Below are 15877 nucleotides of genomic sequence, written 5' to 3'. Positions count from 1 at the left end.
TGGCATGTGTTATGCAGATGCATTCATACACTTCCTTTTATCCTGGTAATTAATAGAAGAAAATTCTTATTTAAAAACTACAAACTTTCAACATTCTGTCAGCAGTGTTGTATTTTTTATCATGCAGACCTTCACAAAGTGTGTTACACTCTTGAGAGTAGGAGTGCTGATTCTCCCATCCTGGAGCCTTGCCCAGGGACCAGCTATGGCCAGAGCCATAGAGCAATGCCTGAGCTTGCCTGTCTGGGCCTTCCTGCCAGCCTTGTGCTATGTTCTAGCACATTTTGGGGGAGGGAATTAGTATAAGACTGATTTCTCTTTCTTTTATTACCATCACTTAAGGATAATCTAAATGTAATTACTGTGATGGAGGCATAATGCAATTCCAAATAATTATAGCCCACTGCATCTAAAACTAACAAAACTTTCTCTGTTGATTTATGGGTGCTTTTGGCTCAGTATGAATTTCAAATGACGCCTCTGGGAGCAACACTCCAGATAATGTGAGGCCATTTTTAAAAAGCAGATTTGTGTAGTCGATCGAGACGAGTCATTTTTTTCCTCTTGCCCGTAGTGAGAAATTGGTTGTTACCATAGATCACAGACCCTGCTGCAAGCTCCTATGAAAGATGAATTAATTCCACTAATGCTCTGAGTGGGCTTTTCACAGCAGGGCTGCATGGTGATAACCTCCCTGCAGCCCTTCTTTTCTCCACTGCGATTTATGCTGTCTTTTAGTAGATGAAACCGCCTGTATTTGCAATCCATCTGCTGGTTCAAGGAACCCTATTAACAGGGGACCTAAGCAGAGACTGCATGTGGTGAGTGAGAGATGTGCTACCCTTTGCCCCCTGGCTCTGTGTGTGGTGTGGTTTTCATTTCTGCAATGAGGGTGCCTCCAAGAAAAGAACCACACCAGACCGGGGGTGTGGCCACCCCAGGAGTGTGGAGTTGCCACCATCTCTGGTCTGGGAGTCCACAGATGAAGGTTTCAGAAAGTTGTCAATGACCAGAAAGTTCTATAACATAATCAGAATGGAAGAGACTCATCAACCATTTGAGGACCCCTACCCATACATGTTCTGCTTCCATTTGCAATGGGCCAAGTAACAGCATCTGTGTTTAGTGATGCCTGAGACCTTCGTTGAGCCCAAGTGCATGGACCTGTGGTGGGCCATTTTCTGTATATAGCACTTCTAGTCATGCATGCTGTGCCTGAGTACATGAATTGCATTTGTGTGTGCATCGGAGTGTATGTGTGTATGTATTTATCTACTCCCATGTCTTTGTGTATGCATGTGTTTGTGTGAATGTATATGTGTGTGTGAGTGTGCATGTATGTGCTTGTGGCTACGTGTAGGTATTTGGATGTTTTGTGGGTGTATGTGTATTGTGAAGAGGGGGTGTTTGGGGAGGCCACACTGAGGTGTGTCAGAAAGGCACCTGCACTCTGTGATGACTTGGTGTAGTCTGTACTCCTTTGGGCCATCCTGCCCAAACACTGACCCCAAGTGCTTAGGCTCAGCCAGAAGAGGGAACCAAGTGGTCAGAAAGAAGCAATAGCAACAAGCCGGTCATCCCTTTCTCCCTTTATATTCCATCCAGGCTATAAGCCTATTAATGTGTGCCACCTTCAGCCATTGTGAGGCTTCCATTATCTACATCCAGAACTGTGATAAATCCATTTAGTTATCACACACCTTTAATCCTAGTATCACACACCCTAGATCCAGCCACCTCTGAAAAGCCCTACCTATGAGCTTATGAGGCTTTGGGGGGATATCTAGATACACAACATAACAAGAATTGTGTACTACATTTGGACAGCTTTTATCCAAGGAAGTAGGCTTATAAGGGGAAATAAAAGAAATAGGATCCATGAGTAAGAGAGATGTGGAACCAAGGAAAGATCTTTTTTTTTTTTTTTTCCATAGTGGGGATAGAACTTAGGACCTTGCACTTGTGAGGCAGGTGGCAGCACCACTGAGCTAAATCCCTGGCCAAGGAGTTTTTTTTTTTTTTTAACCACGGAATTATTTCTATTAAATAAAGAAATGCAACAACAAAATTGCCCGGTGTTTATTTCTCTGGACTCTTCTGCAATGTAGGGAATATATTTTACCAACTCTTAACTGAATTCTCAAATGGTTACTTCTACAGCAGACAGCCTGGGCACATTGGAGAAAATGCAGTCTTCACCTTTCATTTCTGTCTTCCTTCCAGATACTGTATAAACCTCAAGGCTCATCTGGCCTCTTTCCTACCTCCCTGAGTCAACTGCACCAGGCACTGAGCTCCTCCCGAGGCCAATGCTGATGGCACCCTATGCTGATGTGGCTAGCATTCTAGGAGGAGCAAAAACTCCTCTGCTCCTAGAATGTTTGTTTACATGGGGCTTGTGAGTTGGGGATGCAGGAGGAGAGGCTCCTACTTTGGGACAGGATACCCACTCCCAAAACTGCCTAGGCTGTGAGACAGCCCAGTGCTGTATGGCTATTTAAATTAAAATTAATTAAGATGAAGTAGAATCTGGGGTTCAGTCTTAAATCTCCCACTGGGTGCTTAGAAGCTGGGTCCAGAACCTTTCATTATCCCACAGATCCTGCTGGGCAGCCAGGCTTCCTGCATTAGTATGAGCAGAAGTTGCCCAGTGATTTGGGGAAAGGACACACAAGCCATTTTGTCTTACATATGGCAAATCTGTGGGCAAGGTCTTTCCCAACCTCTCCCATGTCTTACCCCTTCCTATTCCTCTGTGCTATCTCTGCCATTTCTTCCTGACTTCAGGACCAACATGAAGATAATGAGTAATATCAGTGACTCTTCTGTCATACTGTTGTTTACATGGGGGAGAAGCCAAGAGCAGCTTTCTGTAGTCTTTTCCTTCCTTGTTAGCAGGTGTCTTAGAAGACTTCTAGGTTGGGCAGTTCACCAAGAGCAGGGATTTATTTTACAGACTGCAAAGTCCAAGGTCCAGGTGCCAGCAGATTCAGTGTCTGGTGAGGTCTCTGTCCTCTTCTCAGATGATGTCTTGTGCTCTGTTTTCCTAGAGTCTAAATGTTGTGTCCCTGCGTGGTGGAAGGGATCAAAGGGGCAAATGGGACCAGACTCTCTCTGTCAAGCCTTTTTATAAGGGCTTTAGTCATTCAGGAAGGAGGAGCCTTGGTGATATAATCACGTCTCTAAGGCCCCAACTCAGTTTTATCACACTAGCAGTTGAATTTCAACATGAATTTGTGGGACACATTCAGACCATAGTTTATACTTTTCTTGGGGATGCCCTGCACATGAATAAATGCCTCAGTCCCATAGGCAAAGGATGTGCTCCATGGCAGTGCTGGGGTGGTATGTGTGGGGGCTCACTAAGAAAGGGTTTTGATGACAATTCATACTGCTCTCCTGCTTCAGACTTTTCAGCCATTCTCTTGGTCAAGTCAGCTTACTGGCCATCAGGATGCCTAGCGAAACAGCTGTCCCTAACTTCACCTCTGTGGCAAATGCACATTTCACTTCCTTTTAGCAGAGTACTTTAAACACAAAAAGGTTGTTTTTCTGTTTGGAGAAGCATCTTGGGTACACCTTGAGTGCAGATAAGCCGCGTGGCACTTTGGCTCCTCTTTGTGGTACTTACTGTGTGATCCTTGTTTTTCAGTGCAAGTGGTCAAGAAAAGGCTTCATCCGGACAAGGTGGTGCATTGCTGACTGGTATGTATGTTATTTACATGGAGTTGATTATGTCTACTTCATAATCATTGGTGTATTTTTTACCCTTTTGTGGTATTTTGCACAAGCGTCATATTGCAAATGTCTCATCAAAGGCTCTACTGATTTTGAATGGGGACTCTTTCCGCACAACCTCTGCCTATCATCCTTTGAACTTTTTTGTTTGCGGATGATGTCACATCACACAAAGTGTTGTCACCCATTCCTTGTAAGTCAGAGGTCTGGGTGCTCAGCACAAATGCAGAAGTAGTAGAAAGCCTCTGGTTCTTTTCTGAGCTCCCCAACCCCACCCCGGAGCTTTTTGTGCCAGAGCCTGCTGAATGAACACTCTGGCAAGGAGACTCCTAGGTGACTCCCAGGCTGCAAAGTTAATTGGTGTGAAGGTGATCTGGAAGCTTGTGTTTATCAAGAGTCTGAGCACAAAGTAGGGCAATCTCCACTCTGTTGTATTGGCCTTGCTTTCTACAGGTGAATGTTCCCAGAAACAGTGCCCCTTGATGAAAAGAAACTAAGAACTTGTTTCTGCCTTCCTACTGTGGTTTCCATGTGGCCACCCCACCTGTCTTCCAAATGGTAGAATCCTACTTGAGACTTTTTTTTTAACTTCCCTTCCAGAGATTTTCTGAAGCTTTATTGCCTGAGGATTTGCTAGGATAGACCACCATCATTTTTCAGCTTCGGAGAACAAACATTGATTAAAGCCATGGTTTCTTAGCTCAGCTGAGGGTCTGGCTCAGATCCTGTAGACTGGTGGCCCCTGAGACCTTCTAAGTCCAGAGGAAACTCTTCTGAGTGGTGATGGAAGAGCCCTGCTCCTTCCCATGTGGCCTGCCTGTAGCTGCTCAGGACAAAGTCCAGAATGTGGGAGAAGGAAGAGGCAGCAGAGGGACCCCAAGGCTGACCACAGTGACCTAATCTAGGAAGTGACTGACCACTACTGCTGCTTTTTGCTTTTGGTCTCAGAGACCAACCTGGTAGACTGTGGGGAGTGGTACCCAGGGCATGGAAACTAGAGTCAGGATCATCATTTCAGGGGACACTGGCAACTACAGGTTAGGAGAGGGGAATGCAAACTTACCATCTTCAGTCTTTGTATTTACTGCTGAAATACCAGTGTGTTACACAGGATATAATGTGGCAGTGAGCACTTTAGCGATAGTTTGAAATAGACACATCCACCAACCAGCTGCAGATGACAAAAGGCTGTCTAGGTTGTGGGAAAGGCTGACCTGGGCCAAATTCTGGCCTCACCAAGTCCATGTGCCTAGAGGAGCTCATTAGGGCAACTGAGGGCCTTTCTTGGGATGGTAGTCAGAAGCTTCCTTTGGGGTGTGAAATGGATAGTCTTGCCTTCCTGTTTCTGTTCTACTGAAGTGTTAGGGGCCCCTTGACAGTGGTTCAGTGAGCTACATGGGCTGTTAGGAGCTGAGGTTGAGAGAGGTGCATCTTCCTTTTCAGTTTACCCTATAGCTTGCAGAAAGTCCTACAATCCTGTGCATGTCCTTTTCTTTAAAGAAAAATAGCTGTCCTTTTACCTGGCCAGAGTACTTGCATTTCTGAGGATTTATTGAAGACCTAACTGAATGTCCCATGTTCTCACACTCTGGCCTGGAATGGCAGAGGACAGGTGAGTAAGTAGGTGTCCAGGGTGCTGGCGGCTATATGACTGAGGAGGCTAGAGCTAGTGCATGTGTTCTTGAGATAGAGGGAACTGCCTGCTCAGGGTACCTGGAGGACTCTGACCCTCGGTCACCTGGTTCTTTTCTCTTTTGGTTGCAGTGCCTTTGACTTGGTGAACATCCACCTTTTCCATGATGCGTCCAACTTAGTGGCCTGGGAGACAAGCCCCTCAGTGTACTCAGGCATTCGGCACAAGGCCCTGGGCTATGTGCTTGACAGGTAGGTGCTGCCATGTTCTAGCCATTTGTGAACACAGTTGCAGCTGTTCTGTGAAGTAACTTCCCTGATGTGTTTTTTTCTTATTTGCCAATGGCCCTTGGGAATGCTAACCCATTGAGGTTATAGAATCCCATCCCCTGTCCACTTACCAGGCAATCCCTTAGCAAGTGGGCTAGATGCACATCACTTTCCTTTCCTTCTATATTTTGTCAAAAGATAAGAAAATATACTCCTAAGTGAAATAAATAAGTCACACATGTGTAAATACTGAATAGTTTCCCTGGTGTGAATAATCTGCAACAATACATAAGATTCTAATAAGATTACTGACATTTAGAAATGGGAAGAAAGGAGCTAAAGGTGTAGGGAAAGTGGGATGGGTAGGGGAAGAGTAAAAAGGGAAAATAAAAAAATGTGAGATGATGAAAATAAAGTGTTTGTAGATGGGGAGGGGAGGAGGGGGTGAAGGGAGGGCAGAGGTAAGGGGAAAAAATGAGAATCAAGACTTGTCACGTAGAGGTACAAGATCCCAACAATGAATGTAACTGTACTGTTGGTATACAAGATCCCAACAATGAATGTAACTGTACTGTATCCCTAAAATGTACCAATAAAGTCAATTAAAGCTGAAAAAAGAAAATAGCACTATGAAAATAAATAGCACAATAGAAGATAAATGTCAGCAGGGAGACCTCTCCGAATAATGACAGTTGCCTCTGGCTGTGGGCTTAAAAAATGAGGACTTCCTGAGGTTCTACTGGCCATGGTATTGCAATGAATGTAACTGTACTGTATCCCTAAAATGTACCAATAAAGTCAATTAAAGCTGAAAAAAGAAAATAGCACTATGAAAATAAATAGCACAATAGAAGATAAATGTCAGCAGGGAGACCTCTCCGAATAATGACAGTTGCCTCTGGCTGTGGGCTTAAAAAATGAGGACTTCCTGAGGTTCTACTGGCCATGGTATTGTCTTTCTCACAATTCTGACCTTGTTCAGTCACTCCTTGGGTGTTAGGTTTGGGGTCAGACTCTTTAGAGCAGTCCCCAGCAACAGTGTAGGGTCGGCTCAGGGAGACTGTACTGCCCAGCCCTACAGAGCCACTTCCATCCTGGGGCTGTCCTTTGTTGTCCACCTAACCAGGCCTTTGTACCTGGGGATGGGAGGTAGGCCTTGAGGAAGGGACAAGTGGCTTCAGTGACCATCAGGGTAGGGGATGTCCTACCTTCTGTTTGGACTCCCAGCTTCCCTGCCTTCTCCCACCTGAATGCACAAGGCTCCTGCCTCTGTCTGTAACATCTGTGATGTCCCAGATGACCTTTGACAAAGTCAGAACTGATAGGCTACCATCTGGGAAGACAGGTACCCTGATTAATAGAAAGGCTGGTCTTGGGACCAGTATTACCCCTGACTTGCAGATGGACCTTTCACTGAAGCTTGGCCCAGAAGCCAGGTCTAGGTTTATTCTCTGTTCATTCTACACAGTCCTCAAGTCAAACTCTGTCCTCCTACCACCTCTGTGGTCAAAATGACAGACGATGATAGACTTTGGCTTATAGCAGCCACTTGCCACAGGCCTAAAATAGGTGTTTCTTCCTCAGAGTGGTTTCTGCCTTCACATATGCACCATGATGTCTCTTGGAGACCCCACCCAGGCCCCATTTCCCAGAGCGAGGAGTATCACATTATGTTTCTAAGGGAACATGAGGTGCCTCATGCTGCTTTGCCTTATCTACTACCTCAGCTTCTCTCTAGCCTCCCCCTCAATCTCTGAGCTCTAGTTCCAGGATCCCAGCCTTTCTTCTGCTTGCACCTGCTCTCTTCTGGTCTTTGACCCATACAAAACCTCCTGGGCTTTGACCTACACTCCTGGGTTTGATCTGGGCTTGACCTGGGCTTTGGCGTGCAGTCACAGAGCACTTCTTATCTATCTCCTTGAAGCATGGGATGTTTAAAAGCATGGGTGTTGCACTGAGCAGAGGACGATGCTATTTCCAGGCCACCACACATCCCCAGGTGTGGTCATACTGCTGTCTGTGGTTCTAAGGGCAGAGGTGCCCTGGTCAGTGTGCCCCAAAGGCTGAAACTAGAGGGGAATATAGAAGATGAATTAGGGTGGGTGCAGGATTCTCTCTCACCTGACAGAGGTGGTTTGAGGAGTTCCCACCCTGAGTTGTACATAGTGTGTTATATCCAGCACTATCAGAGTCTCTTGAAGGCAGCACTGGGAAAATCCAGGAGAGAAGACCCTGAGGACTAGGCACATTTCTTCCTCAGCAAAGTGGTGACCTGAGGGGGTATCCTGAGAGGTCCCTGGAGTCAGGTGGCATCAGAAAGGACAGCCCAGGGAGGTTCTTGTATAAACATCTGGACTGAGGACCTTTCTACTGCACCTTATGACCATGATATGTGCATGTACGCATTGTGTGAATATAGATGGACACATGTACGGATGTGAGTAGGGGAACATGTTTGTGTGTATGCATGCATGCATGCACTTGTGAGCTCATACAGGACCTCATGTGAGTGTACATTTATGTGTATATGTGCCATGACTCAATACTTTATGTCTTAGGAGAGAGGGAAGGCTGGAGCCACCTGCACCTTTCCTTTCTCCAGCCCCTCTCCCTTTGGCTGCAGTGTGGTGAGCCAGGCCTATGTCAGCTTTGTGCCCATGGCTTCATATTTCTACTAAGTGGTGCTCTGCACAGGGAGGTAGAGGTGGCTTCCTGCTCTTTCACTGTCATTAGCCAGGAGTGTTGCTGTTGGTTACCTCTGGGAAACATGCCTTCCTACCTCAGGACCCTGTGGTTTGGTCCCTTTTCCCGTCTCATCACTCCTGGTTTCTGTCTCCAGCATGAAGGAGTGCTTTGTTGCTGCTGGTATCTACTGAGTCCCTGCAAACAAAACATGGATGTAGGACATGTGGTCTGGTTGTTTGTGCAGTTGCCATTGTGCACTAAGGGCCCAACCCTCAGCCCTGTGTATAGCCATGCCCTGTTTAGCTAGGACTGACATTGAGCCCTGAAGCAGACCTGAGCCCATAGTCTGAGCTCTCCTTACCCTCTGTGGGACACAGCACTGACAGGTGGCTGTGGGGTTCAGATGCTTTGTCTCAAGGAAATGACCAGTGACTGCCAGTGTCCCCATACAGTCCAAGAGCCTGGGTGCAACTTATCCTTCCTTTTTCTCAGGCTTTACTTATACCTGCGCTGGAGTACCCCCGTTAGGCCCTATGGCAGCTGCTACCCACTTGCTCCTGGAGTGGAAAACTGGCTAATATTGTCCCAAGCTTGTCTGTGTCCTACGGATGTCACCTAACTAACAACACCATGTAAACCATCATGTCTCAGTTTAGCCAGGAAGTTGCCTTTGTCCTGGTTGGGTGTCCTTGAGCCCTTCCTTCCAACACCTTTCTCAGCTGGGCCGTGGGCTGCTGAATCCTCCTCTGGACAATGAATCAGCAGCTCATCAGGCAAGGATTTCATCCACAGCACAGTTGAATATGGATCTTCCTGCCCAGTTGGCTCTTTGCTTTATGGCACTGAGGGTTTTGGGAGCAGCCCAGGGAATCTGGGAGCCAAGAGAAATCTACTCTCTACTTGGTGTTGGTCACCATGGTCAGCTTGTTAGTGTAGTAAGGCCATAAAATGTGTCATTGCCCCACATTGTTGTGCCTCTACAGCCTCCAGAAAAGCAGCCTTGGGGTTTTGGGCCACTTTTCTATGTCTTTGCATTCCCATGAATGGCTTCTGTGGCGAGCTCAGCCAGCCGCAGATCCGGACCTCCACTGTGCAGGGCTGGGCTGCCAGGCACAAAGGGGGGCTCTGTAGGAGTGGTGAATAATGGGCTACCCTTTCATCAGGGCTGCTAACCTTTTGGCAGCCACCAGCAGACTGCATTCTGCTACACTGATTGGGGAGGACAATGCCGCAGTGGCCCTTTGAATGGACACTGCCACCAACCGTGCTGCATTCACAGCAGCACTGGGAACCGCGGTATGCATTGTCTGCTGGGCTTTCCTGAGCTGCAGGAGACAGTGAGAAGGCTTCTGACAAGGAGCCGGCCTTCTGGTTTAATCTACCCAAACAGCCCACAGGTCCCTAGATCCGTGTGATCTGCAGGAGCAGCCAGCATCAGATATGGGGTGAGGACAGCTCTGTATCCCTATCCCAGGAACTGGGGAAGACCTCATGTTAAAACCAAGAGGCAACTGGCACTCTTCAAAGCTTTTCTCTAAATATACAATTATTCTAAAAAAAAATCAAAAGCTTATTTTTTTTTTTAAATTTGAGAGTTAAATTCTCTGAGTTTAAGTTTCTATCAGCCATAATGGTATGGGAACTGCACAAAAGGTGCCTCACAGCGGAGGCACGTGGTGCCCAACACTCAGGAGCACAGCTGGTGAGAATCTGCCCTTCGGTTCAACTTGACTTTAGCCACTGAAAAGGATTGGTGTTTGAAACATCATAAGTTACCATTTCAGTGTTGATCAAGTATATTCAGTGTATTCCTCCAGATTTCTTATCACAAATAATATATTTTTGTGTTCAACTTATGAAAGCTTTTGCTTTGACTATCTTGTTATAAAAGTCCCTGGTTAATGAAAAGGGCCAGGCTCAGAGAAGTCTGGGCAGGTTTGGAGGGTCTAGGAGCTATCAGTGGCATCTATGGCAGAGCCTAGGGGTCTTACGATGGTCTTTACATAGGCAGAGGCCTGAACACTTTTGTGTTCAGATGCCTATACTCATCTCTGCTGTGGCATTTTATCCCTCTCCCAACACCAAGGTCAGCTCTTGAGGGCATCTGGAGTGACTAAGCCAGAAACCCACAGCAGCCTTCCTGAGACACCTACTGCGGAAATGTCCTGATATCTTTGAGTCTGTGAAATGTGATTTTTTTTTCCACAAGTGACAGGACTCTTCTGTGTCCCCTTTGAAATGTAGCCTAGCTAGTTCAACACAAGACATTTTTACATTACAACTGTGAAATCTTGGCATAAAGTGCCCCTCTGTCCCCCTATTATTTTCTCACAAACACAGTCCATTGTCAAAGCGCTGAAGTTAATTTGATCAACATTGGGACATTTAACTTTTATGTCCAGTGAAAAGAGTTGCTTCATGCTCATTTTGGGCATTCAAAGAAAATGATTGCCAGAAAAATAATGTTCCTGTGAACAATTCAGAGCAATTAGTTCCCAGGGAGAGGTGGTGTGATGCCGGCTGCCACACAGCTCCTCTTTGTCGTTTTATGGATGGTCATCAGTCAGCTGTCAGCCAACTCAAAGACCCTCCAATCTAAATGTTTCTTTTTAGGCTGTTCCCAGAATTTGCCTCACTGTTCAGCAAGCAAAAGAAAAGCTGCTGCGTCTCTAGGCAAAGGCAAGCTCTATGCTAAGGATCTAGGTCATCCCAACACTGATGTGATACTCAGAGCTGTTTCTCGTGCCTTATTTACCACCTGCTGCGCTAAAAAAAAAAGATTGCAGGTGTCCTGTGAGCTCTGTACATATCCAGTGAGGCTTCCTTCAGACTGGGAAGCCTCAAGGCACATGCTTTCTCTCTGGGGCTCACCATGCCCAGCACAGAGTCCTTGCTGCAACTAAGACTCCCCAGCCCACAGGCTACTGCCCCTCTGCTGTGCTGGCTGCTTTTAGGCCAGAGTCCCTGAGCCTGTTCCAGTGTTTCCAATAGCATCCATCATTCACATGCCTAGTTAGGACACATCAAGTCCAGTTGAATTCTAGCAAAATGAGTTTGTTATGCCTTATATCTCAGATAATTGTTGAAATTTGTAATATTTCTTGGTTTTACTGAAAATGAGTTAAGTATCTAGAAAGTATAGAAGGCTATGATATGAAAAGCTATTAACCTCCAATCAGCAGTATTACAAGTATATTTTGCCCTTTTTGTCCTTTGTGAAGCAGTAAAACATGGATACCACTCATGTTTCCTGTCCACATCCTGAGTCCTTTGCCTGACCCCTCCCACTTAGATTTGGTGCCTGTTGTTCCTCTACCTCTACGTGTTTCTGTGTGTGTGTATTGTGTGTGTGTGTGTGTGTTTGTGTGTGATACAGTCATGACTATCTCTATACTGTTATGCATTAACATAGAAGCAAGCATTCATATTTTCATGAATGTGCAAATACTATTTGTTTTTATACATGTAAGTGTCCACAAGTGATATTTTTGAGCATTACCTAAATGGCATCCTGCTGCATACCTTGATCTGCAGTGCATTCCTGGCTTTGGTGTCAGCATAGGTCTGGTAAGCTTCACATCAGCTGCTCCTTTGTGGGGGCCTCCTCATTCAAACCCCTTTGTGGGGGTTCTCAGCATTTTGCCAAATCCACACCAACTCAGTCTTGAGGGAAGTGGGGCAAGGTTGAGCATCATTTCAATTGCTTGCAGGTGTCTGAAGTTTGGGGCGTGGTTCATTCCTGGAGATCTTATCTGTGTTTTGTTTGTCAGATGATGACTCAACAAAGTGGTCACAGAGTCTTAGCCACTTATGTGCATCCCCATGGGTTTGTGGCTTATGCTGGTTCTGAGTGGAGTGTGACAAGCTGGTTCTCATTGTGAGCAAAAGCACTTTCAGTATCCTAATGCTACATTTAGAAAACAGATGGAAATGATAACTACTAGAAGGAAAGCTCAGTGCAGCTGTCAGCTGGGTTATGCACAAGAGGGTTCCACAGCTCTGCAGCAGTGTGTCAGAGTGGGATGCAGGCCTATCAGGGAGCCTGGGCTTGGGGAAGGATTGGCATGATCATGGGCCTGAATTGCTCCACCTACATAGTAACTGCTCAACACATCATGAGTATGTGAATGAGTCAGTCTGTATCCAGAAGAAATAACTTTAGTTTCTAAAAATTACACCTAATTTTATCCTTTTGCTAGAGGGCTAGAGAATTAAGTGGGGACCAAGTTATGAAGAACCTTGACTAACAGCTTACAGAGTCCAGGTATGTTTTTAACATCCTCTCTCTCTGTCTTGTTCCTTTGTCATCACTTAGTAAGTACCCTGGGAATGGATGCTGTCTAGTCAACTGTGGACTGGGGGCTTAAAACCACAGAAATTTCTCACAGTTCTAGGGGCTTAAGTCCTAGCTGAGGGCACCAGAGGCAGGCTAGGATTCTTTCGTGGTCTGTGGATGCTATGTCCTCATGTTGTTAAAAAAATGAGCATTCTGATGCCTCTTCTTAAGGACACTAGTCGTTGGAGTCAGGGCCTATTTTCCTTCCCTCCATCACCTTAAAGGTCCCATCTCCAAAATACAATGACCTGGGAAAGGGTTCCACATAGGAATTTAATTTGGAGGGTCATTCAACCCATAGCGGAGCCTTGTGACATCCTTCTTACAAGTCACTGAGTTTAGGCCACAGCCAGTTAAGATAGGAGGTGACATTTTAGGACATGAGCATCAGCCCATGTAGGCATAACCTGGGGAAAGAGTGGTGTTTATAGTTAATGCATCATCCCCTGAAGCTTCACTCAGACCAGAATATCTGTCTAAGTTCTGATATTCAAGGCTGTTGCTATATTTTGCTATGTACTTAGCTTCGGTGACATTTCCAGGCATTTTGCATATAAATGCTATGGATTGTGCACCTCCTACTATGATTGGGACCATGGCAGTAATGGGCCAGGAAGGCACTGCCTGACTTCAGTCTCAGGGGACAGAGGATGGGTGGCACCTGCTCTGCCATAGCAACTGGATATGGGCCTGGGGTGACCTGGCCACACAAGACCTCTATCTGAATGGAGAAAAACAGGCACTTCTGGGCTATGCTAGCTCCCAGTGGAGGTAGTTAGCCTTGGGAGCACCCCTGGTTTGCTGGGATGGATAAGTCAGGTGGACATGGAGGTACCAGGACAGGAAAAAGCCCATGTAGGAAGAGCCAGTACTCCAATCACATAGGGGCATATTGGTAGCTGGGGCTTTACTGAGCTTCTGCTCAGCCACTACAGGGCATGCCTAATGTTTTTCAGCTGATGCTAAGTCAGCTTCTTGCTCTTTGCTCTGCTTCAGCAGTGTCAGGCAAAAAGGCTGAGCATGAGGGTTGTGCTGGCAAGGTCCCTGCCGGGGTCCCTGTGGAAGCAGAGTGAGGAGCGAAGTTAAGGACACTTTCACACTGGTCATAGTTTACTTTTAGTTGGAGGGGACTTTATTTAAAATGGCTTAAACACGTATTGACAAATTGGTTGATTAGATGATTTAAGATTAAGAGAAATTTTTAGCAATTAGTTGAGATATTTTTTATAATTTTAGCAATTTTATATTGTCAGTGGTTTTGCTGACAGTTTAAAAGTGACCCATTGACATGATCTCTCCCACATCCTGGAAGCAAACTAACTTTAGCCAATCTCTGTACACAGACTGTGCATTTAAAAGTATAGTACCAGGATCTTAGCATCATGGCTACTGGTTAAAAAAATAAACAAAAGAAAACCAACTTCCTACCATATTGTAATTATCTTCCAAATCACTTATGTACCTTGGGATAAAATTTAAAAAGAAATTTGAAAACCTAGTTATGTGAAAGTCTGTTTTTTTATTGCCCCAGTGGGACTATTTATAGGTGCTTTCCAGAGGACCCCTTTCACCACCACAGAGCCCTGAGGCACCTGGAAGCTCCACTTGGGGTTCTTGTTAACATGGTAGAGAAAAGGAAAGTGACTGCTGGAAGTTTTGCAATTATTGAATTGTTATCTATGGCTCTTCTCTTGAAGTCTTGAGCCTGTTGCATCATGAGTTATAGTATCTGCCAGACACTGGTAGATGCGGCCCTGACCAAGTAGAGAAGATCCAGAACTTCCCCAACAAAGCTATTGCATCCTGGAATCACCTGTCAAACCCAGAGATACCATTTCTAGGCCTAAAAAAATTGATTTTTATGGCTCTTATTGTAATTCTCTTTTTAAATTAGGCACATGATATTGATGTGGGCCTACTTTTTAATCATAATAGCTACTGACAAGGTAATTAATTTTAAAACAACTCTTTTTTTCCCCCTGGTCCAAATGGCACTATATTGAAATTAAAAGTGAGTGCTGTGAGGGCTGTGGGCCTGGCACTCAGGCAATTGCCTCTGCTAGTGACAGCCCCTTCATCTTGCTGCTTGCCACATGACCTTCAGAGATGGGTGTTGTTATTAATTGGATCAGGCTATTATATCAAAAAGAACAGGACAGGGAAGCATGATAAAAGTTTAGGTTTTTAATGACAATCTTATAGGAATCCAGATGTGCCTTTGTTACTTTGCAGTCTTTGCAGGCCCACACACACATCCCAGCAAGACCTGTGGGCAGGAATGGCCCAAGAGGCAGCATTGTCACTCTCTTTAAGCACTAAAAAATTTTCTGTTTATATCAGTTTAGTCTGAAATGTATTATTTTTTAAAAAAGAATGTATTTGGGAATGGATTCTGCCATTTAGTCAAGCAGGTGTTTGCTAGTCAGTACCATCAGAGCACAGTCTCCATATTTTGTTGTAGGCCTTTGTTTCCTTCTCATCAAAACTCAAAATAGTCTGTTGAGCTTGCCATCTATGCCATGTAAGGAACCACAGGCACCAGCCCTGACTCTCATTCATGAGCATGTGCTCTGCTTGCTCACAGGGGAATTGCTTTGGTGTCCTATGACCATGTCTTCCTAGTGTTCTTACTTATGCTGAGCATGGCTTTAACTCATTTCATGCTCCTCTCTCCTGTGGGTACCACTGACCTCCTGCAGTAGCCTCAGTGTGATCTCAGCCAGATGGTAGTGGCAACCAAAGTGGCTTTGCCAGTTACTGATCACAGAAAATATCAAGAGCTCTCATTTCTAGCACAGAATGTGAGGTAGTCTTACCACATTATACTATAAGAGATGTAATCCTTTAAAGCAAAGATTTAACCTGTGTTTTTGGCTCAAGAACTAGTTAGGAATTAGTGAGTACCTGTTTGCCCTCTCTCCTGCTTTGCCTATGGATGCTTTGAGACCATTTCCACTGATGAATCTCCGAGTGTATGGGTGAATAGGGAAGGACATTAGCTAAGAAAGCTCTCTATATGAGAGGTATGTGCATAAGCACATGCCTGTGCAATGTGGCACTTTAGAAGTGTGTCTTCATTACTACAGTCACTTAAAAAGTTTAAATCAACCATAGTATGCACCAATAGCAAGTGAAGCATAAATATAGGAGAAAAACAGTAGTAAAATTTTGTCTATTAATCCAGAATTTTTTGTTTTCTTTTTTTTTTTTTTTTTT

At 45.2% G+C, this 15877-nt stretch overlaps 1 protein-coding gene and 1 long non-coding RNA gene across 5 annotated transcripts in view; one reads left to right on the top strand and one right to left on the bottom strand.

Annotated features, from left to right (window-relative positions):
- Inpp5a (inositol polyphosphate-5-phosphatase A) overlaps positions 1-15877 on the top strand; it is a 221898-nt gene that overhangs the window by 160130 nt on the left and 45891 nt on the right. For all 4 annotated transcript variants that reach the window (XM_010620338.1, XM_010620342.1, XM_010620325.1 and 1 more), the window contains 2 exons: positions 3653-3705; positions 5503-5622. In XM_010620338.1, coding sequence (XP_010618640.1) covers positions 3653-3705; positions 5503-5622 — 173 coding nt within the window. The remainder of the gene's footprint in view (positions 1-3652; positions 3706-5502; positions 5623-15877) is intronic.
- LOC104859620 lies at positions 7096-12028 on the bottom strand. Its single transcript, XR_779445.1, has 3 exons — positions 11848-12028; positions 8420-8520; positions 7096-7709 (listed from the first exon to the last, which is right to left on the bottom strand). It is a non-coding gene; the product is annotated as an uncharacterized LOC104859620 (long non-coding RNA).

Source organism: Fukomys damarensis, unplaced genomic scaffold, assembly GCF_012274545.1.
Source record: "Fukomys damarensis isolate Sample0158 unplaced genomic scaffold, DMR_v1.0_HiC HiC_scaffold_8, whole genome shotgun sequence".
NCBI classification, from domain to species: domain Eukaryota; kingdom Metazoa; phylum Chordata; class Mammalia; order Rodentia; family Bathyergidae; genus Fukomys; species Fukomys damarensis.
Note: the sequence above shows the minus strand (reverse complement) of the source record. Positions and strands in the feature narration are given on the sequence as shown.